Genomic DNA, 24210 nt, shown 5'->3' with positions numbered 1-24210 from the left:
AAGACAAAAACAACAACAATAGACCTGGAATGCCTGCAGATCTAGTGACACTGGATGTATTCCATTAAAAATAATTGGACAGCTGGTTAGGACAAATCTTGCAGATAACCGTGTCTTAAATACTGTGATTCTTTGAGGCAAATTGTGGAATTATACATATTTAAGACAGAAGGAGACTTTCTACTAGCCATGTTAAACAAAAAATAAAAGGGAACTCCACTATCCTAAAACAGTGCTATACACAATGCTGACTATTCTCTGACTGGCATCTCTTTATAATGTCTAAAAACTAAATCTTGAGGATGCCTTTGGATACTTTTGACATAATGATTGCACCCTGACTAAATAGTAGGGCTATTTAGAAGGACTGATGCCACCTTCTGTGCCATCTTCTGTTAGACATAGAGCTACATGTCACACAAGATTCCAAGTGAAGATGTGGTCACCACATATGCCCAACTCTCCAGAAGGTGCATGAGTAAGCTATCAAGAATAGTCTGAGCAGTGATGCTGGCCAGATAATCTGGGTGGTATTACAGCATGATGAAGCCAACAATGGCTTATGGCAGTTAATAGTTCTGTTGGCCATCAGATGAAAAAGGAGAATCACTATAACTAAAGGTGCCCACACACAGGTCTATTGAATAGATTTGATATAGTCATCGATATCAAATGAAAACCTATTGAAATTACAACATTTTCAACCTATATTTTGATCAATAGATAGATCAAATATAGATCAGAAAGGTCTGTTCGCTTGTGTGATCGATCTGGGGTTACTGGTCAGGAACCGGAAACTATGTCCAGACTTTATGTAGGTTGTTGTTGGGTTAGACAACGCAAAGAGCACCAATGTTTCTGCAATGCATCATGATTGGGGAGGGCATGGCCATAGGTTTTGGTCAAAGAAGAGCTCCCACTAGTTTAATTAGTGTAAAATGTTTTTCAGTTATGCCAATAAGTCAATGTCTATTTAGATGTTTCTTTGTCATACTAAGCGGGCTTAAACCAATGGATTGAATATAAAATTAGAAGGCAAAAAAAAAATTCCCTAAAAACCTCAGAATGACTATGTCCATCTTCACTCCATAACAGCCGATAGCACAGCGAACTATGCACATCATTTGTGGACAGCACAGCATGTGTCAACCAAGCAGCATCTTGAACAATAACAGTGTTGTGTCTGTGTGGATCATTTCCTCCCGTCAGCTGTGGTCTAGAATGCTGCTCAGATGTAGGTATATTTTTAGAAAACCCGTTCCATACGTTAGTCAGATGTTGGCCTACTACACAGTAACTTTTGCTTTCAATTCCTCCCCACTGATGAAAACATTATGCAGATGACTGGCAATGGACGAAGGGATTTATTTTTTTGTTTTTAGTAAACGAACTCAAATTGTACACAGTAAACTTTTGAAGCGGTAATGGCTTACTACAAAATTTAACATCACAAAACAAAAATGAAAAAAAGGTTTTACTGCTGGGCGTTACTGTGCTCTCAGCACTATTATGTAAGAGGCTGAAGATATTACAGTTCTCACAGCTGTTTCCAGTTTATTGAAAATCTTCTAAATGTCCTTGCCAGACTTCTTTAGACACCTCTAACACTAAGAGCTTTAAGAGGCTATTAAGAATGCTTTAAAGCAGTATTTCAGTCTGAGAGTTGAAACACGGTACAAGTGATATTACAGGTTTGCCCAAAGATTTTAACATTTAACACAGCCAGTTTAGATCCTTAAGGCTCATTTCTTCTACAGCATGCCAGTACCCTGCTGACTAGACAACCTGGTGGTGTGGTGGAGCAGCAGCAGCAGCATAGAGCTGAGTCACCATTCAGCTCACTTCTCCTGCATATCTGCTAGCTCTGCAATAAAGTAGAACCTGACAGGCACTATCCCTGGCGCCCAAATTACTACAGTGCCTTTTCAAATGTAGGCCACCAGAACAAGCTTATCAGAGCTACCGTATATACTTGCATAAAAGCCGACTCGCGTACAAGCCGAGGTACCCACTTTTCCTTCAGAAACCAGGAAAAAGTAATTCCCTTGTGTATAAGCCCCCTCCCCGTTATAGCCCCCTTCACAGTAGCCAGATGTGCCCCCAGTAAAAGTCATCCCCTCTCCCAATACCCAGATGTGCCCCAAGGATGATACTGCTGTGTCTTAAGAGGCCACTAGATGGCGTCAGATATGAGACAGCGATTGCCACACAGAAATAATCCCTCATCATTGCACCACTGACACATTGCTGGCACACTCCGCTCCACAAGCTAGGGGATTTGGGCAGCCCGGGGGCCTAGCGGTTAGCACTCTCGCCTTTGAGCGCTGTGTCCCAAGTTCAAATCCCAGCCAGGTCTTCATGTGCAAGGAGCCTGTATGTTCTCCCTTGTCTACGTGGGTTTCCTCCAAGCAATCTGGTTTCTTCCCACATTCCAAAAACATACAGATAAGTTAATTGGCTTCCCCCTTAAAAAAAATTGGCCCTAGACTACGATACATACATAGGACTATGGTAGGGATTAGATTGTGAGCTCCTCTGAGGGACAGTTAGTGAACTCTGTACAGCTCTGCGGAAGATGTCGGCTCATTATTAGGCTTAGGCGAAGTTTCCACTGTACCGTAACATTTTCCCTGCAAAAAATCGTATAAGATTTTTCTGATTGGTGAAAATTTGCATGTAAATTTGTATGCGTTTTTATGCGAAATTTCGTATGCGAAAATTCACATTAGTTAAATATACATAATCTGCCTAGTAACAGCTTAGTCATGAATGTTGACAACTTCTTGTAACCATGGATCTAATGCAAATTTTTGCGTAAATAATGCTAAAATTCGCATTGCCTATACAAAGCATTGTACGTGAAGTCCGAAAATATGATGCAGGACCTCAGATTTTTTCATGCGTACGAAAATTCGCATGGAGTGGAAACTGCTGCATTGACTTACATTAGTTTTAAAATGTATGCAAATTTTCTGACCCAAAAAAAAACTGACAGAAAACTGACAGTGTAAACCAGGCCTTATACGCGAGATTATAAGGTATATAAGTAAGAGCCTGGTGGCAATGTTAACGTATTTACTGATCTAACTTACAATACCCACTTAGTCAGAAAAGCATATAAAAGGGAGAACAACCATTTATACACCAATGAAAACATGCTTTATGGAAACGGTGAGCAGAAGCGAATAGGCAGCAACTATTGTAGCACATAAAATAAGTTAAATGAATTGATCATTTGGTTCATTTAGTTCGGCCTCAGCACAAGGCTTCTGTGTCATCATTCCTCCCAAAAACTGTTTACTCGTCTTTCACTTTTCACCCGCATATTCCATGTGTAACAAGTGACTGCTGTAAAGTTGCTGGATGAATTGAAAAGTCCTATTATATTATCCATAACTGGCCATAGCTGGCTCACAGACACCTGCCAGCCAAGGACAACTCCTCCTTGTTACAGATTTCTGCCTTCCACGCGCTCTGCAAAATCCCTCCCATACAGAATGGAAACATTGGCTCATTGTGCAGATCTGACTGTATGTTATTCATTTTGCTATATAATTACCAGTGTATCGCAGCAGTCAAGGCTGTGAAACAAAGTCAAGTGCTTATCAAAATGAAAACATTCACTGATGGAACCTCTGGAATAGTTATATCAGTTGATTTGTATCAACTTACTTAGAACCAGGTGGCAGCTGTGAACATGTCCCTGCATCTCGCATCCAAACGCAGTATGGGTCTCTGGAAGCTATGCAAGTCCTGCGCACAGTGAAAAAAGGAGAATTACAATTTCACATTATTGAGCTCAACAGACAAATTCCTGTAAAATGTTTAGGATACCAGTGCCTAACTGCACCCCCCCACCTAGCAATATAGGCAAATCGTAAAGGAGAACAACATTTTTCATGATAATAGATCCTTTACATATGAATGACTTTGGTGTTTAGTACCAGTTACCAGCAGCTGTCACTAGTCCAGTAGTGATCTCACATACTGCAGTGCTTCTGTGAGGCCTGGGACTAGTCGAAAAAGCCAGCTGTACACATCAGAAAATAGGTGGACATGAAATAATGATCTGAATGCCTGATGAGGACTTTTGATCTAACTTCACATATACATAAATAGTGATTCAGCCAAATATTCATGTTCTGCTGTGGGTGAGGTAAGTGTATACTGTATATCTTATTCTGAGTGTAAATGGCAAATAACTATACTCTAGGAAAGCTTTCGGCTTGCAGCGTCTGCATATTCCTACACACTGGAGTCTTCTGTCCATGGCTTACAATTAGCAGCTCCACTAGAGTTGTCTCATGTTCGACTAGGACTGCATAATGCAGAGTGGGCACAGGGAGCGCTTTCATATTTTCCTGTTCCAATGCTGGATAGGCTCTCATGTTCCTCCGGAGCGGGTGCTGCAATGCCAACATCCTCTTCTGGGTTCCGATCACGATATGACATGATCAGGACCCAGAGGAAGGTGTCAGATTTACAGCACCGCTCAGTAGTGGAAGACTCTCTTCCACTACTGCGTGGCATTGCAATGCCGATACCATCCTCTGGGTCAAGGCATATCATATAACCGGAACCCAGAAGAGGAGGTCAGCATTGCAGCGCTTGCTTCAGAGGAGGAAAAGGGAAGCAGATCCAGTGCCTGGAACAGGTAAGTATGAAAGAGCTCCCTGTGCACACTCTCCACATTATAGCCTGCGGGGGGAGGCACACTAGGGAGGCTTAAAACAATATGGTGCTGCAGCGTAAGGTGAGAAATAAAAATCAGCTTGCACAAGGTTAACATACCAGGCAAAGGGGGAAACAAAAACACTAGCTTGGTGGTTGGCATACACACCTTGCACCTCTACAGTATTAAGTTATGACAAAATACTACATGCATCATATTTCTGTGAGTTTCCTCTGGGAACTCCAATCTCGTCCCACAAACAGGTTAATAGACATTTAAAGGGATACTGTAGGGGGTCGGGGGAAAATGAGCTGAACTTACCCGGGGCTTCTAATGGTCCCCCGCAGACATCCTGTGTTGGTGCAGCCACTCACCGATGCTCCGGCCCCACCTCCAGTTCACTTCTGCAATTTATGACTTTAAAGTCAGAAAACCACTGCGCCTGCACGCCCGTGTCCTCGCTCCCGCTGATGTCACCAGGAGTGTACTGCGCAGACACAGACCATACTGGGCCTGCGCTGTACGCTCTTGATGACATCAGCGGGATCGAGGACACGGCAACGCAGGCACAGTGGTTTTCAGACTTTAAAGTCTGAAATTTCAGAAGTGAACCGGAGGCGGGGCCGGAGCATCGGTGAGTGGCTGCGCCAACACAGGATGTCTGCAGGGGACCATTAGAAGCCCCGGGTAAGTTCAACTCATTTTCCCCGACCCCCCTACAGTATCCCTTTAAGCAAACTAGGCCTGGCAATGCACGTATACAGTGAGATTGGACTGTGAGCCTTTTGGCGACAGACAGGATATGGGGGATACACATACTTTTTGCACTTCATGTGACGTTCACATCTTGCAAGTGGAACCCAGATGACGCAGTTAGAAAATGCCACATAGAGAAGATTATTCGGCTTGTCAAGCTGCAGCCCAGTAATCCTCTTGTCGTCTGTTCCTTCATAGCTACACCTGTGCAAATTAACGGTGAATATATAGATCAGTATCAGCAACAAAGTAAATCCACATTCACTTGCTCACAAACAATTAACTGTAAGGTATTTTCTGCAAGATGACAGAAGAAGACAGTGCGATTAGTTATTCTGGTTTCCGCATTACTTTAAATTACCACTACTGCAGCCCCAGATGCATTTCTGCCATTCAGAATCACTGTTAAACCTTTGTAGCTATGTGTACCATTTCCTAAGAGTGTGGCTGCTCTGTCTCTCAGCTAAAGCTGTCACTTGAATCTATGCACAATGTCTCATTCCCTGCGTGTCTGGTATAAATACTCTTTACAGTTAGGCCATTTACCAGCACCTAATCAAGACAGTGACAAAATGGTTTGGGGAGCCCACGGTAATGGACACTAATAGAAACTGCTGGTCATCAGTTTAAATCACTGTGTTCCTTCTAGCTGTCACCACGGTAAGCAAGTTGTTTCATGGAGTATTTTCAATCTTGCAGTGTCTACTAAGAGGCAGATGGACGTGAACCTTAAAGTAAAATTCCACTCTTAAGATATGAGCAATCCCTTCACTTTAGTGCTGCATATTGCTAGAAATAATGCCTTCTAATATTTAAAATTATACAAATGGATTTAAAACGCTCAGCTGCTCCGCACTGAATATGATTGTGTCTCTAAATAGCGAGAGTATCAGAGCTTCCTGCCAGTCACTCTGTCCGAGCAAGTGTGGAAAATAAGCAACATGAAAGTGGGCGGATCGTGTACTGGTTACGGGTGGCACCTTTGATGTAGGAGACCAGTTTATAAATCCTGGCTGGAGCTAGTACCCAACTAGTGAGTCATGTCTAGGAGAACTCATGAAGAAGCATGTGATCAGTTTGGCCAAGTGATAGATATGCAAGTCTCTAATTTGCTAGTCATGATCATGTGCAGTATGTGACCGCAGAAAGTCAGAGCTTTGCAAATCTATCAGCTGATCAAACAAATCACATGCTTCTCCATGAGTTCTCCAAGACATGACCATCACTATACCTAACCAGTAGAAAGTCCTTGGGAAAAATTCCCTGACGTGCCCAGAAATTTCACTTCAAGGCTTCTGCTTAGATTCCATGCTCTGTTGAGAATAATGTAGAATGTCAATGTTTTGTTAGCCACAGTTAACCCAAGTTTAAATAAGAAGTTTTGAATCTGGGTGATATTATTTACTGGCTAACCTAGAAAAAGAAAGGGTAAGCTTTTGGCTGATAAGCCTTCTTCAAAACTGTGCAACAAAAATGTTTTTAAGTGGAAGGCGATAGACCCACACTTGGGTTTTATGACAGTCTGTGTCCCTACAGATAATTATGTTTCTCATAACTTCCCTTTACTGGAAATGGAAATTAATAAATCTACTTAACAGGCAAAGGGTCAGCAAGAAACACTTGCACTATAGAACAGAAATATGTGGACTGCCTCTCATTCTATTGTTTCCTTCACTAATGTCCTACCCCCAGGCCACCAAGTTTTCTACTAAAAGCATGACTAAGGCCTAGTGCACACCAGAGCGGTTCTGCTGCGGTTTGCGATCCGCTTGGGGGTGCGGATCCGCTAGGGTAATGTATTTCAATGGGCTGGTGCACACCAGAGCGGGAGGCGTTTTGCAGAAACGCATACTCTCGGGCTGCTGCAGATTTTGTATTGCGGATGCGTTTCTGCATCAATGTTAAGTATAGGAAAAAACGCAAACCGCTCTGAAAACGGCACTTCAGAGCGGTTTGCAAGGCGTTTTTTTTTTGTTACAGTAGCTGTTCAGTAACAGCTTTACTGTAACAATACATGAAATCTACTACACCAAAAACGCTTCACAAAACCGCAAAATGCTAGCTGAAACGCTACACTAAAAGAAAAAGCGTTTCAAAATCTGCTAGCATTTTGCGGAGCTGCTAGCAGTTTTTGGTGTGCACCAGGCCTTAGGCCTGGTGCACACCAGAGGAGTTTTTCTGAGCGTTTTGAGTTTTTAAATCTGCTGCTAATGTTATCCTATGTGTCTGTGCACACTGGAGCGATGAGGTTTTGTAAAAAACCCCATAGCATTACATTGGGAAGAGCTTTTGAAACCTCTAAAAGCTCTTCCCAATGTAATGCTATGGGTTTTTTTACAAAACCTCATTGCTCCAGTGTGCACAGACACATAGGATAACATTAGCAGCAGATTTAAAAACTCAAAACGCTCAGAAAAACTCCTCTGGTGTGCACCAGGCCTAACAGTTAAACTATCTTATGCTGGGGATACACGGTATGTTTTCCCCCTTATCAATCGAGCCGCTGATGGCTCGATTGACAATTTCCGACAGGTCCGATGACCCCGCGCGATCCCCGTGGGTGGACAATAGCGGGGAGTCGAGCGGAAGATAAGGAAGCACCCGTGGGGACGAGCGGGAATCGATCCGGCGGCTAATCGAGCCGCCGGGTCATACTGTGTATCCCCAGCGTAAGACCTCATGTTTCGGTATCCATTCATGAGACTCCAAGGTGAATACACTTCATTGTAAAAGCTTTCATCTAAACACGGAAACCTGTAGACACTACTAAGCAGTGACAATTAATAAAATGAATCAGTTGTTGGTTAATTGACCACAGTTCCCTAATCTGATTAGCCCCTGCAAATGCATTACATAAAAGTACTCCCCCCCCCACCCCCTCCTCTCCCCATCACTACTGGTAAGTTAAATCAGACCCGGGACAAGGTCCTCCAGCACCTAAGGCTGAGACATCAAAGTGCCATCAGAGGATGAGAGTCCCAATATTTATGGGTGTCAGTCCTTGTATGTGTGTAAGAAAGAACACCTGAAGAGAGGCATATGGAGGCTGACATACTTCAAATTGCCTGGCGGATCCTCTGCCTCTGAGCGCACACACGCCTATGCATAAAGCCAGGAGATTTTTACCATGTGCATTTCTGCATTCTTCTCTGAGTTTTGTGATTTTGGTTCTAAGTCTTTGTATGCGTTTGCATTTGTGATTTGCAAATTATTTTCATGCGTTTGCGTTTTGCTTTTTCATAATTTCCCTTCAATACAGTATCGTATTTTTTGTAAAAAACACATGGAAAGCATTGTATGCAAATCACATGTAATTTGCATAAAGTATGCGGAACGAGCCAACCTTCTGCACTTTTTGAAAAGTAACTTTACAAAATGCAGATGGATGCGTTTTGCAATGATGCCCATAGACTTGTATCGTGTCAGATTTCGCTGCCGTTTTTAGCACACAAAGGAAATGCACGCGATTAAAACAAATGTACTGCCAGCCTAATACTTTGAGCCACAGACCCTGAACAAGCATGCAGATCAGATGCGCTGACTGACGTCTGACTCAATCGCAAGCACACAGCTAATCCAGACACTACTTATACCAGGAAAATCAGCAGGACAGCCAGGCAACTGCTATTGTTTAAAATGAAATGAATGTGTCAGCCTTCATATCCCTCTCACTTTTGGTAGGTTTTCAGGGTGTACTTGATAGTATTGCAACCAATTCACTATACTCATTTTTCACATGAATACAATATATCATGCAAAACAAACTTTAAAAAGTAATTTCAGTTGATCAAACAAACATAAGGGAATGTTCAGAAAGCTTTCATAAATCCTTACAGATGCTCCTAACAAACATGTGTCAAAGTGTAGTGGAGAGGATTCTAGTCACAGCAAGGGGTACGTGGTAAGCGCTGTACTTCATAAAAGAGCACATACTGCAATAATGTTGAGACATACTGACACTATTGTAGCCCTTTAGCCATTACAAAAAGCTTTCTGCAGAAGGGTAAATAGCTACAGGTCAGCGTGCGCTGCTATCAGACAGTTACTGACATGTAGCCCTCTCTCTGCCAGAAAGGCAGCACAATGGAGAACAGCACAATGATGTATACAGCAAAACCTACTTCTCAGGATTGTAAACATTCATTTCTTCCAGGAAGAGACTGTCACTAAGGAAGCCACTGTATCCAGTTCTCGCCAGAAACTTCAGCACAACTCCCCTTTCCGATCCCAGGAACACTACAGTGTGGTTGTGATATGGACCAGCAGCCGAGTCGACCGCAATTTTCGTTAAGCGATACCTAGGGAGAGAATTAAACACACGCATGACTAAAACCCATGACCTTGCCATTGTGAGCACTTTATTAGAACAGAAATGTATTTAAAACACTACAGCAGAACTTCAACAAAAAAATGTGACATTTTGAATGTGGATGACACCAATATGTTAAAAACCACAATCACTGCAATTTTGGCCAGTCCATAACAATAAAAGCCGCCCCATCCAAATTGGGATCTCTAACATGGTAACACTATAATATGGGAACTTTAATGAGGAGATGGAGAGTACTGTAAGGTTGATATATTAAATAGGGGCTAAACATGGGAGACTGCTGCAAGGCAAAAAGTATTTAGCAATGCCTAATGACCAAACCCAGCTGCAGAAAAAGAGTAGCAGTAGAGAAGAGAAAGGGAGGTGGAGGAGAGACTATGGAGATGGAGGGAAAGGAGAAAAGTGGACCATATACAATTACCTTTTTTTCGAGTTTTCTTCTTTAAAATAACCTTTCAGCATTTTGCAATTGAAAAATTACCAAAAAAGTAAATTAAAAAGTGCTATCAAAAACATTTTGAGTTTTTTTTTCAAACAGTTTCTGGTGGTTCAAAAGGCATTTTATTGACGTGTGAAAATATCACCTTGGAGAAAACTCAGGAAAAAAAAAAAAGGTAATTGCATATGGGCCAGGGTGTCTATTGGCAGCTTAAAGAGGTTTCCTCACTTTGGGCTGGGGCACACTGAGCGGGTTTTTTTTGGAGTTTTTACAGCCGCTTGCGGCTGCGGATACACTTGGTTAATGTATCTCAATGGGGTGGTACACACCAGAGCGGGAGGCGTTTTGCTGAAACGCATACTCCCGGGGTGAGGCATTTTTTGGGTTGCGGAGGCGTTTCCGCCTCCAATGTAAAGTATAGGAAAACCGCAAACCGATCTGAAAAAAACGGCAGTTCAGAGCGGTTTTGCAGGCGTTTTTGTTACAGAAGCTGTTCAGTAACAGCTTTACTGTAACAATATATGAAATATGCTACACTGAAATCCGCAGCAGCAATCAGCAAAACGCTAGCAAAACGCCTCATAAAAATAAAAAATAGCGGTTCAAAATCTGCTAGCATTTTGCGGATCTGCTAGTGGGTTTTGGTGTGCCCCAGGCCTAAGGCCTCTTTTATACAAACAGCTGAAGGCAGTGAATTCACCACCTGTCAGCTGCTCTCTTGCACCTGCTGGGCACTGATGGTGGACATCTCAGCGTGGCTGCAGCTGTGCTCTGATATGGCATGTTGCGGTCGCTGCCACTGGGTTACGCCACTGCATTTCAAGCACTGACACGCATGGTGTCAAAAATGCTACCACTCGGCTGCATTTTAATTGCCCTTGAGTGGCACTTGTGGCAGATGGGGTGCTGAACTGCCTGACAAGCACACAGTTCAGCTTCCCATTTGAAAGAGGCCTTAAGGTGGTTACACACATCAGATAAAAGTCTTTGGAAAATGAAACATCACAGACCAATTTTACCCCATTCCATGTAGTATGAGAGCCATACCTACACAGTCTATTCTATTGAGCTGAACTCCCCATCAGCTAAAAATCTTTTCAAGATTCTATATACACACAGATGCTGTACACATGCAACAGATCAGTGTCTGCAAAAGATCTGTTCCTGAAAAAGATCCGTTCCTTCAAAATGCATTCATAGTCTATGATATCTGCAGATCTCATACACACTTTAACGGACATTCATCTGCAGATCAGACAATCATCTGCAGATCTGAAGATCCATCCTGGTGGATCTGATCTGCAGATGAATGTCCGTTAAATGTGTATGAGATCTGCAGATATCAGACTATGGGCTCGATTCACAAAGCGGTGCTAACCCAGTTAGAGACTTTAGGCGTGATAGCCATGTTTATCATGCCTAAACTCAGTTTAGACATGATAAGTTTAGGCATGATAAGTTTAAATAAGTTTAGATCGCATGCAAAGTCCCGCACGCAAAGCAGCGCCATTAAACTCTATGCAAAGTGCACCAGACTTTGCTAGCGCAAAACTTTTGATCAGCTGTGCACTGCGGTGCTAACCCAGTTGGTGCTTAAACTTATCACGCCTAAAAATTTATCACACCTAAACTTATCACGCCTAAACTTATCATGCCTAAACTTATCACACCTAAACTTATCACACCTAAACTTATCATGCCTTAACAGAGTTTAGGCGTGATAAAGGGCTTTTCACCAGGGTGCTAACTGTTAGCACCGCTTTGTGAATCAGGCCCTATGAATGCATTTTGTAGGAATGGATCTTTTGCAGATACTGATCTTTTGCATGTGTACATCATCTGTGTGTGCAGCATCTTGCAAAGATTTTTATCTGATGGGGAGTTCAGCTCAATAGAATAGACTGTGTAGAGTATGGCTCATTACATGGAAGGGGGTAAAATTGGTCTGTGATCTTTCATTTTCCAAAGACTCAAAGACTTATCTGATGTGTGTACCCACCTTTAGACCTGTGTAACATAAGGCTGTTTTGAGGTGTGGTTGCTGCACAGTCTATCACTGCTGACCCCAAACAACTATGTAGATATCTGCACTGTGATGCATGTGGTACTGGGTAAGTGTGTCCTTCAACTGTCCTCCTAAACTAGCCCTTAAAGCAGTAGGATCAGCCATACTATTCCAGGAGAAAAAACACATATATAAGTAGATAAATACTTGATCTACTTATATAACACATGTATTGTACTGTCCACGTTTTGATTTCAGTGAATGTTATATAGTAAATGACGAGAATTCTGGTCCTGGTGGGGGCCATGTCTTTTGCCCACAGTAAAGGCTAACTCGTGATGTCATTTCTGCCCTTTACTTTTTTTTCTTGCCTCCTCCAAACGCTGAGTCACCTCAGCCTTGCTTGTAAACACAAGTGAGTAGGGGATCAGGTTTCAGATAAGCAGCAGGCAGGGAAGGGAAGAAGAGGAATATATTATAGATAAAAAGAACCCCCAGCATGCAATTCTTTGGCACCGACTACTGAAGAGCCAGTGCTCCTAAGGTATATGATAACTCCAAATCATAACAGTAGAAAAGGTTTTGAAAGTTTTGAATGCAGGGTTAGCATCTTTATCACTTAATACACTCAGACCAGTTGATGTTGAAATTTGATTTTTATGGTGACGATACCGCTTTAAGGAAATGGACTCCGGTTTACATACACATCAGGGAAGACTAATGGATGCCTGATAGCAGCAAGCTTTTATAGTAAAGATTGACTGGTAAAATCAATCAAGCACTGAATGCTGTGGTAAACATCATGTGACAAGGTTTTTGGAATTTAGCATAAATACATGTTAAACACCTTACAATGCACACTTACCAAATGACAGGAATATATTGTATATACTGTTATGATGCACACAGACACAAAAATCAGTTACAAAAGTCTTGTTATAGAAGCCAATGATTCAGTCTGTCTGGACTAGATTATATTATACTGTGTACCACAGAAGCACAAAAATTAAATTTGGTTCCTTCCATTACTCTCAGCTGCGACAGCATTTAACAGCTAATGTGCACCATATTTTTCTTTCCAGGCTTTTTCTTCTCCAGAGAGGTGCTTTCTGTGCCACTGGTGTGCCAGGATGTGCAGATTTCTATAAAATGTTATTAATCGGGATAATCTCGGAACCTCAAGAAGGGGCAGAGGGTAATGGCTTAAAAAGTAAATTCACAAATATGTCAGCGTGATATTGAAAGTTTTATCCCCTTCTACCCACATGAGGCGAGCTAACCTTCTGATCTCTATCTTCACTGACATCTGCTTTTAGCAGAGCCGAAATGACATTTCATATCTTGAAAGCAGCCCTGGGACGTTTGTGGCATCTGCCCTGTGCTCTCATCAGTTCATGTTGGAAAAAGGCCAAGAACAGCAGAACAGCATGGATGTTTACAGACAGTCAGAACTCCTGTCACACATTTCCTAACAGCGGTGCACACACACCACATTCTGTTCCAAGTCTTTCGGAAACCACTTACCTAACCATAGTGCGCAGGAACAACGGCCTGTTGACTATAGAGGGCACCGCCTCGTCCATGAGAGGATGTGTTTTAATGAAGTTCAGGGTGTCGTCTGGAAGGTCATTGGATGTGGCGTATCTCTCTACTGTGGCGGAGCCAGCACAGCAGCCAGGCCTGGAACACAGAGCGGAAGGAGGAGGATAAGACAGAGCACAAATTACAGAGTCCTGTAAACATTGGTTTCCTGACCACAGCCTCAGCAATGCTTTTACGCAAAACAAATTAAATCATACTGTTCGTATCCAAGTTGTGAATACTTTTTTTGTTTGTTTTTTTAAATCGGGAAAATTTGTTCCAAATTTAGTTCCTTTTAAACAATTCCAGTTGCCTGGCATCCTGCTGATCTTTCGAAAATCAATAGTGTCTGAATGCCACACTTGTAACAAGCATGTGGGTAATCCAGTCAGAAACACCTGATCTGCATGTTTGGAGTCTATGGAGGCCTGTACACACGCTCAACCAAACCACCTGGTTGTTATCAGATGTTGGTCTGTTGGACGGCAATCAGCCATGTATATGTGTGGCAAATGAGACAACAAACTGATAACAGGCGGTTTTGCCCATTCATTCCCTGTTGCCCGGTGGACCAACTCACATGACTGTAGGGATGATATCTTGCAACTGACCAGAAGTGTAACAAAGTCATTTGAACAACGTACTTGTTGTGATGCAGCTATATTATGCAGTTTGGTGTTTTGCATGCAGTATTTAAAGAGAACCCGAGGTGGGTTTGAAGAATATTATCTGCATAAAGAGGCTGGATCTGCCTATACAGCTCAGCCTCGGTTGCTATCCCAAACCCCCTAAGGTCCCCCTGCACTCTGCAATCCCTCAAATCACAGCCACGTTGCGGACAAACAGCTTGTCAGAGCTGGCTGTGTTTATCTCTATAGTGTCAGTCTGCTGCTCTCCACGCCTCCTGCAGAACTCCAGTCCCCGCCTGCATCCCTTCCCTCCCTGCTGATTGGAGGAAAGGGACGGGGGCAGAAACCGGAGCTATGCAGGAGGCGGGGGAGCAGCTGAGACTGACACTACAGATGTAAACACAGCCTCACAGCACGGCTGTGATTTATGAGGGATTGCAGAGTGCAGGGGGACCTTAGTGGGGTTTGGGATAGCAACAGAGGCTGAGCTGTATAGGCAGATCCAGCCTCTGTATGCAGATAACATTCCTTAAACACACCTCGGGTTCTCTTTAAATGAGTTGGTCGTTTAGATGTTTGGTGTGCGGAAAATACAAGTCATGTCAATTTTGCAATGTTTAAAAGGAAATAAATATGTCAGACTCCACATCCTGCTTGGTTCTAATGTGCTTTACATGCAAATAGTTTTTAGCATTCAGCCAAAGCAATACTGCAGCTCCAGCAATTGTCCAGCGTAGTGGAATCTTACACTGTAGATGTGCAAATTTGGACAGAGGCGCCAGGCAGGTTAAAATGATCTAAAAACAACTAAAAAGGAGTACAGGTGGACTTACCTCCTGAAATGATGGGCAATCGAGATTGTTCAAATCGCAAATAATTTATTTTGGCACTCCGCAACGCGTTTCGCAGGTATAACCCGCGTCATCAGGCAAGGAGTGCAAGCTCAAAAAGGTCCAATAGTGGCAATGCGCCTCTGTACTTAATTATTTCGCCAACAATTGTTAGACTTACTGCACTATATTGGGCTCTCGGTTTTTCTTTTTGTTTCAAGTGCATTACACTGTAGATATGCAACTTGCATGCTAACCCAGAATATACACATCTCCCCTACCACCTCTGCTCCTGTCCACCAACACATAATTCAGCTCCATTGTTCATAACAGACCTATCCTTACTACACAGCTGTAAAACAAGCAACATTTCTAGATACAAATCCTGCAAACCAAAGCCGCAGATAGATCAAAATAAGAAATATCTGTAGTTTTATATTTGTATTCTCAAAACAATAAGTGTTTTAATACTTAAAAATTAAAACAAAATTGAAAAAAAACAAATTTTTTTTTTCTCAAAACAGGTATATAAAATTCCTTTGCTATTTACTGTGTGGATTTATTCATTACCTTGGCTTAGGTACACGATCGTCAGGTACCGGCGTCCACGTGGAGTCTGGCGACTTCTGTTCCTTGAATCTTCCAGTGAATGCACTTGCGATGTCGGCCATGTCATAGGCGCAGACGGCGGAGCCTGGGATGCTGCAATGTGACATTTCCCAGAATTTCTTAGTCACTCCACAGTTATGAATACAATTTGCAGCTGAAATACATGCTTTATAGAGGCCTTTCTGTCACAGAATGCTTGGCTGTGAACTCTGTGACCCCCTCGCTATTGCTAACTAGGGGCAATCCCATGCAAAGCAGACAAACGTAGCGCCAGCCGAGTTTCTGTTAGCAGCCTTGTTCCTCAATGTATTCTGTATATAAAAAGACCTAATTACAGTGAAGTTACAAAGAAAGAAATCCCCTGAGGAAGTATCACTGGCACGGGGTTTGCTCACTAGGTAATAGGCTGCTGGAAAGGATGGCCTATTATTTTGAAGTGTTGGCTTGTGGATATGATCAACACATTTCTAATGTTAATTCACAAAAAAACCCCACTGCGCCTCCGAGCCAATCTAGGCCTGTCGTGGATGTAGCTTAATGCTAAAGCCTCCAATTAAGACACCGTCAGAATGACATCATTTGACATTCGTGTTCTCCAGTAGACTACTACTAAAAGACAGGTCAGATGGGTCAGGGGATTTATTTCCAGGCATTACAGCGCTTTTCAAGTCATTCTAATAGCAGTTTTATTCTATGTAAAAGTGCACCTGTCAATTTGTTTGCCAAATCAAACAAGATAATTATAGGATGGAAATTCTAGTGTTGAGCAGAACATTTAACTTGCCTGCCCTAGATATTGTACAGACTGTAGGCTGTGCATATAATGCTTATTCAACTCGCAATTCTACTTTTCAATTTTAAATCTTTAAGAAAATATAAGGTTTAATTGTGAATAAAAGGACATTCAAAGTGCCCCTTACCGATTTGTTGTACTGTCTGCTTAAAGGATTGCAGGGTCAAAGCATTTCCAGGTGGTATAGTTAACCACACATTCTATTAGTACAAACTTTTTATGAGAGCAGGATAGGGGATTCTGAAATTTCATTAGAAGATATTTCTACATCACATGATCTTCTGTAACCAATGACATGCAATTATAACAGCTGGCAAAGAAGCAAGCTGGGTAACTGGAGATAACCTGGAAGTGACAAATACCAATCCCTCACTGCAGTTGCAGTCTATTTTTCATAGGGGGCATGCACTGATTGGGAAAAAAGGTCATTTAGACCTCCGTACCATTTCGCAAGAGCGGGCAAAACTGCCACTACCAAGGTGCAACTTCCCAATTGTAAATACAGTGCAAAGTATAAGGTAATGTATTCTAAAAGATGCTTTTCATAGTGTGATTTGCTGTCAAAATGATATTGAATGGACAAAGTTCCTCTGGTCAATACACCATATAAAATAACAAAATGCCTACTCCTTATTTCAGCTTGCAATGCCCTTTCCTTTGTTATACTTTTGTTAACTTTTTCTTTTTTATTCATTGTCCCCAATGGTCCCACTGAGTGCCATGGCGTTAATCTAGTTGTAAAACAATTATTTCTTTCCAGGGAATGTGACAGTAATGGCCCATACTCACGGGCTACATTTATGGCCTGTTGCTAGCACACGGGAGCGTGTGCTCGACAGGCCGGTGACCGCTCGTCGCCAGGTCCCTCCACATACACACGGCGGAGGGACCTGGCAACTGATGCGGCGGAAGCTGTCGCTGTTGTTCCTCCCCCCGTTGGAAGCACAAGGTATTCCCTGCTTGTTGCTGTCGCTAGTCCGCATACTCACGCGGACTAGCGACAGTTGCGGCGGCAACTGTCGCCAGGCGATTGACCGCGCCAATCGCCTGGCGACAGCGACGAGCAACGGTTCGGTGTGCGCAACCCCGAAGCCGTGCAACTCCTCATACTCACGGGCGACAATTGTAGCCCGTGAGTATGGGCCATTAAGCAAGTGCCAAGACACTCATGTAAACTCAGTGCTCATCATATATTGTTCAGATAATTCCTGAATATAATTCAACTCCAGTTCCAGGTAAAAAGAAATGATGGTGTTGGGAAGGAGAAGGTTACTACTAAGGCATTGCCAACATTGGAGAAACACAGAAAGCCCAGACAAATGCAAAGTCACTAGTAAACTATTATGGTGCCCATACACGATACAAAATGTTCGATTTTCCCATTTATTCAATCTAAATGATCGAATCGATTAAAAGTAAAAAAAAAAAAAAAAAAAATGTTTTTGAACAAGAAATTTGATGGATTATCCAGTTTGTTCGAGAAAAATCTTTTTCTCGAAAAAACGGGATAATCATTCAAATTTCTTGTTCAAAATTTTTTTTTTTTTTTTTTTTTTTTACTTTTAATCGATTCGATCATTTAGATTGAATAAATGGGAAAATCAAACATTTTTATATTCGATCTAACTGAACAATCGCACTAAATTATCTAATCAAAAAAAGAAAAATGAAAAATTGTACCATGTATGGGCACCTTTAGAACAAGCTGGTGGGTGGGCAACAATGCAGAAAGGTTTACTTTTTGATTCACACTTATGGTGGCCATACATGGTACACATTTTTCATACAATCTTACCATTTCTATGCAGTATAAGGGTAAATTAAGGGAATATACTGAAAGGATAATTTAGGCAGTTCCCTTATACTACATAGAAATGGTAGGATTGTATGAAAAAAATTGTACCATGTATGGCCACCATTAGAATGGTTAAGTACTCATGCAGTGGAGAAAACAAATGCACTATGAAGCCAATGGACAACCACCGTTAAGGGGAACCTGATGCAAGAGGTGTGTGGAAGCTGCCATATTTATTTCCTTTTAAACAATACCATGTGGATCTATTTGCCTATAATAGTGTTTGCATAACACCAGAAACAAGCATGCAGCGAATCTCGTCAGATTTGACAAAAATATTACACTTGATCTGCTGCATGCTTGTTCACGGTCTATGGCCAAAAGTATTAGAGGCAGAGGATCAGCAGGGCAACCAGGCAACTAGTATTGCTTAAAAGGAAATGTCAGCCTCTCACCTCAGGTGTATTTAAATGTATTTGAAGTTTGATTTAAACAAGCTTCTCATGAACACCAATCCTGGTGTAAATCAAGAACCCCCATGTATAATCAGTCGGTAATGTGGACAGAGTTCATCGATTCCATATATAGCATCATTAGCCATGGCCAGTAGTATTTATGGTGTCCCTAATAGCTCGCTATGAAATCAATGTGTGATTATTTTAGCCATGCTGTAACCATCCTGTCATGTTGCAATGCTTCCACATACAACATTATTAAAGGGGAACTGAAGAGTGAGGTATATGGAGGCTGTCATGTTTATTTCCTTTTAATCAATACCAGTTGCCTGGCAGCCCTGCTGGTCTATTTCTCTGCAGTAGTATCTGATTAAAACCAGAAACAAGCATGCAGCTAGTCTTGTCAGATCAGACTTATAAGTCTGAACCACTGAAACACCTGATCTGCTGCATGCTTGTTCAGGGGCTATGGCTAATAGTATTAGAGGCAGAGGATCAGCAGGGCTGCCAGGCAACTGGTGTTGTCTAAAAGGAAATAAACATGACAGCCTCCATATACCTCTCTCTTCAGTTCCCCTTTAAGTACTCTGCAATAAGCAGGAGCAAAATGCCAGCTTATTTTTAACAAATCTGCATGTGATGCTGAGAAACAGAGGGGAACAATCTCAGCCTTGCGGCATCATTCTGAGCAGTGAATTATTAAAAAGGCCTGAACAGCGTGAGGCAGGAGCGTACCTGTTGTACGGTGTGGAGAAAGTGGCTAGAACAACGTCCCGCCCATTAATATGGATAACATCAGTAACAGCTTGCAGGATGTTGAAGTAGAAATGGGAATCACCGGGGACGGAGCAATTCAATCGAGCTTTAAGAAATGAAGTCCACTGCTTCTCAAGCACCCTCTGAGAGCCCCCTATGTCATTCTTGCAGACCTGGGCAACTCTTGGAAACACCACCTGCAGAACAAAACAATATTTCAGCCGCAGCAACAGAAAACGCCAGAACGTGTAATGGGATACAAAAGCTATATAATCCTCTGGAGAGAGAAAATAGTCACCAAAAGGAAAATTCAGCGCTGAGACCATGTGCTGCAGGAGATAAGACCGTGCCATTTAAAGCAGTGCAATAAATCCCCCGGAAGATCAGATGTCTGCAATATATAAATTAATTTCTAGAAAGACTGCTTAGCTTTCCATTTCCACAGACAAAAGCACATTCTGCATTTATAGAGAAGATTACGCACAGAGTTGGATGCTTTTCCAAATCTCTGCTCTCTATAAATGTTCAGAGGATCTTCAGAGGGTCCCCCCTCTTTCACTAACCCCCCCCCCCCTCCAATCTTCCTTTTTTTGTAACTCATTTTGCTCACCGCTGTCTCTCTCTGTTTTAATAAGCAGGGAGTCTCTATGACATTTCAATCGCTGAAGTCATTCTAACAGTATTTTGTTTTGGTTTAATTAAAGATTATGCAGAATTAGCATTTGCACTTATGAATTTATAAGCTTGTTTTGCTAATCGTTTCAAGTGCTACATATTCACTGCAATATGTGTGGGATGAGCCTGAAAAATTAGCTTCTACTGGAGTTGTGATATCCGCCATAACACCCAGCTTTATGTGAGGTATGCATGTTTCTGCTGGAATGATACACAACAGGTAGGCGGGAGCAGGCTTTTATAGAACCTAGTCCTAGTATGGGACGCAGCTATTTACAGTTTTGCTAGGCTCAGAACATCAAAGCTATTAGTGTTAGGCCTCTTGCATACTACATGCAATTCCGTTTTTCATACAATCAGATTTTTTATTCTGATAAAAAAAACGTAGCAGCATGCAGTACTTAAATCGAATCGTATAAAAAACTAATCGCAATCGCATGTAGTGTGCAAGAGGCCTTATACTCTGCTAGTAGTTTTAAAGTACAACTGTAGGTAGACATCTGAATATATAACCGTGTTTCCCTGAAAGTAAGAAAATGGCCTCAATTCACTAAGATCATGCTGGAGATAAGGCAAGAGAAAACTTACCACCACAAATCGATCTTGCCTTAATAAGGTGTAGAGATAAGTTTTCATGGTGAGAGAGTTATCTTATCTCTTCAGTCCTTAAGTTACCTCCTCTATAGTTATTTTCACATGCAGTCAATTAACAGCCTGTCTTTAAAGAGACTCTGACCAGTACTGCAAAGTACCTAAAGATGCAAATCTTTCTGTAGCTTGTGCTCTCCGCTTCCATTTGATGCCTGAATCACCCTTCTACACCAAATCGCTTTTGTTTGATTTCAGTTTAAAAATCGCTAGGGCCATCTTGGCTATGTTATAATGACTTTGCACACATAGCTCGACTTTGTTGGAAGTCGTCTGGCCCCATGCATTTTAGAGCGGCAATACCAGGGGGAGTTTGGACAAAGCAAGTGGTGATCTGAGAGGTGCTCTTAGTCCTTTTAAAAACTTTAGAATTCTGGAGTTAATTTAAGGATTGAGGAGTTAACTTTAGAGATCTCTCCTTAACTTAAAGACAGAAGAGTTAACTTTAGGTTTGCCTGAGATAAAATGTTTCCTGAATACTACATGCCTTATCACCATGGTCATAACTCTAGAAACGTCATAACTCACAAAAGGGCACTTTACAAAACTCATTTTTAGAAATGTATAGTTTCTAGCATATTTAAATTTAATTTGCGTGTTAAGTGATAAAAAAACAAAACAAATCTAGCAACTATAATGGTTTACTAGTACAAATTGGTTTCTTTTCTTACCGCTCCTCCTAGTTACTATTAACTATTATAAAGTATACAGTTCTCTATGGTGGTAGTTTATCTTTATTACACTGCAGTAAAAACACTTTAAAAACCTAATTATTCTAACGGTTGGATTTCTAAATAAATAAATTCAAATATTAAAAAAAAATTCAAACATAGAACTCAAACACACAAAAATTGATCATTGTGCAATCATCTTAATGACTAAACACATTCGACTTTTTAACCAGGAAAAATGAGCGACCACTGCTGATTGGTTACACATTGCTACTATATCTGCCTTATTAAATAAAGTCTTAGGTTTCAAACTGAAAAGCATGCACAGTGGTAACCTCATCAGCAAAAGCACACCATAAGGCTTAACTTTAAAAGCCTGAATGATTGAAAGCATCACAGCAGACATATATTACTATTGACATCACATTTTTTTTTATATCAGCCTGAAGCAAATCTATATTTACTTATAGCCACTACATCACTGCATAGTAATGTTTCTGTATGGGTGATTATGGGCTGGAGAGAGTGTGGATGTGCAGAGTTTGAGCAGTCCAGAGTTCAAATTTCACTCAGTCTGAGGTTAATGTTCCTTAGTTACATATTCAGACCACAGACAGTTCTTAAATAGCAGCTTCTTTTTATTGCTGATCCCCATTACTGGAATAGTCTTGAAGCTAATGTACTGCTCATTAACTTTATTTTTTGTAATTACTTTACTCTATAGGGATAATAAAAGACTAGATTATTATCAGGTACAAAATGCACTATTTAATATACGTTTTGCTGACAGCAAGTTTAAGAATACATACTGTATAACACTTTTCTATAGATTATAAAAAATATATATATGTGTAATTTTAGAGTGAACCTGTTACAAAGATTACAAAAAAACAAAACAAAAAAACAAACAAACAGAAAAGTTAGATACTTGCCTAGGTACAGAAGCCTCTGCAGAGGCTTCTCCAGTTCTCTTCCAGCCCACCACTGTTCTCTACTTTTCAGCCACACTCCCGTCTGTGCACGAGCATGGCTTCACTGTACAGTCAGCATGTGGACCCGTGCATGCAAAGTAGCAAGGCGCTGCTCATGCACAGAGGCAAAAGCAATGCACAAGTGACTGTTACTGTGTGCGCTGTCTTTGTGGCTGCACAGTGCAGCTGCATTCATACACTGACTTGTGGTCTTTATTTTCTAATTGGGGACAGGATGTTTATTATTTAGTATTTATATTGTGCCAACATCTTCTGCAGCGCTGTACAGAGTATATTATCTTGTCACTAACTGTCGCTTAACTGGCTCACAATCTAATCCACAGGTGTGGAATTCCAGGCCTGGAGGGCCAGATCCATGCCAGTGTTTAGGATGGACTGAGAAAGATGCCTGATGGTCCACACCTTTCCTGATTCAGACCCATCAATTCATTTGAGCGGTGTAAAAAATGTGTGAAGATCTCGGCCCTCGAAGGACCGGTTTGACGTCCCTGAATTAATCACTACCATACTCAAATGTCATTTATGTATCCTAGTCTAGGGCCAATTCAGGGGGAATCCAATTAGCTAATCTGTATGTTTTTGGGATGTGGGAGGAAACCCACGCAGACACGGGGAGAACATACGAACTCCATGCAGATAGTGATCTAGCTAGGATTCAAACCAGGGGACCCAGCGCTGCAAGGAGAGAGTGCTAACTACTATGCCACTGTGAATCCCAGGACAGACAGTTCAAGAAAAGGACTGTACTGACTAGGTTTAGTTTAGAATTTTAAACCCATTTCCAGTTGACTAACTACTTGCCGACTGCTCGACGGCAATTGGCGCGAGCAGTGCGGCAGCAAAAGGACCGCTCCACGCCAATTGGCGTGAACAGTCTTTTATGGGGCTAGCAGGGGATCGCACGCACGCTGCATTCACATCTCCTGCTTGGGGGGCAGAGCTCCGCCCCGCCTTCAGTCTCCGAGTGGCGCTCGGGAGACTGTTAGACGGCTAAACCGCCGTCTAAGTACTTTGTACAGCACTGCGATCTGCAGCTGCGCCGTACTGGGGACAGTCGTGTGACACGTCTGTCCCCCTGGCCCACAGGAGAGCGATCGGCTCTGATAGGTTGAAGCCTATGACAGCCGATCGCGTCATTGGCTAGCTGGGGGGAGGGAGGGGAGTGAAAAAGAAATAGTAAATTTTATTTAAAAATAAATAAATATATATATATATATATATATATATATATATATATATATATATATATATATATATATATATATATATATATATATATATATATATATATAACAAAAAACAATGGGGGCGATCAGACCCCACCAACAGAGAGCTCTGTTGGTGGGGGGGAAAAGGGGGGGGGGGGGAAATCACTTGTGTGCTGTGTTATGCGGCCCTTCAGCTTTGCCTTAAAGCTGCAGTGGCCCAATTAACTAAAAATGGCCTGGTCATTAGGGTGGTTTAACACCGCGGACCTCAAGTGGTTAGACTACAGGTTTTAGGAGCTCAGCCTACTCAAATTCTAACTGACAAGAGGAGAATATGAAAGGTACCAAGTGGGCTACATGAGGTCA

The 24210-nt window shown here is 41.8% G+C and overlaps 1 protein-coding gene across 5 annotated transcripts in view; it reads right to left on the bottom strand.

Moving 5' to 3' along the window:
- The window catches only part of SEMA6A (semaphorin 6A), a 321282-nt gene that overhangs the window by 135877 nt on the left and 161195 nt on the right, over nucleotides 1–24210 (bottom strand). For all 5 annotated transcript variants that reach the window (XM_068247141.1, XM_068247149.1, XM_068247126.1 and 2 more), the window contains exons 10-15: nucleotides 19630–19847; nucleotides 15813–15944; nucleotides 13727–13882; nucleotides 9550–9726; nucleotides 5492–5632; nucleotides 3673–3753 (exon numbers count right to left, since the gene is read on the bottom strand). In XM_068247141.1, the coding sequence (XP_068103242.1) occupies nucleotides 3673–3753; nucleotides 5492–5632; nucleotides 9550–9726; nucleotides 13727–13882; nucleotides 15813–15944; nucleotides 19630–19847 (905 nt within the window). The remainder of the gene's footprint in view (nucleotides 1–3672; nucleotides 3754–5491; nucleotides 5633–9549; nucleotides 9727–13726; nucleotides 13883–15812; nucleotides 15945–19629; nucleotides 19848–24210) is intronic.

This window comes from Hyperolius riggenbachi, chromosome 1 (assembly GCF_040937935.1).
Source record: "Hyperolius riggenbachi isolate aHypRig1 chromosome 1, aHypRig1.pri, whole genome shotgun sequence".
Classification (NCBI taxonomy): Eukaryota; Metazoa; Chordata; class Amphibia; order Anura; family Hyperoliidae; genus Hyperolius; species Hyperolius riggenbachi.
The sequence above is the reverse complement of the archived record's forward strand: the minus strand, read 5'-3'. Positions and strand labels throughout refer to the sequence as shown.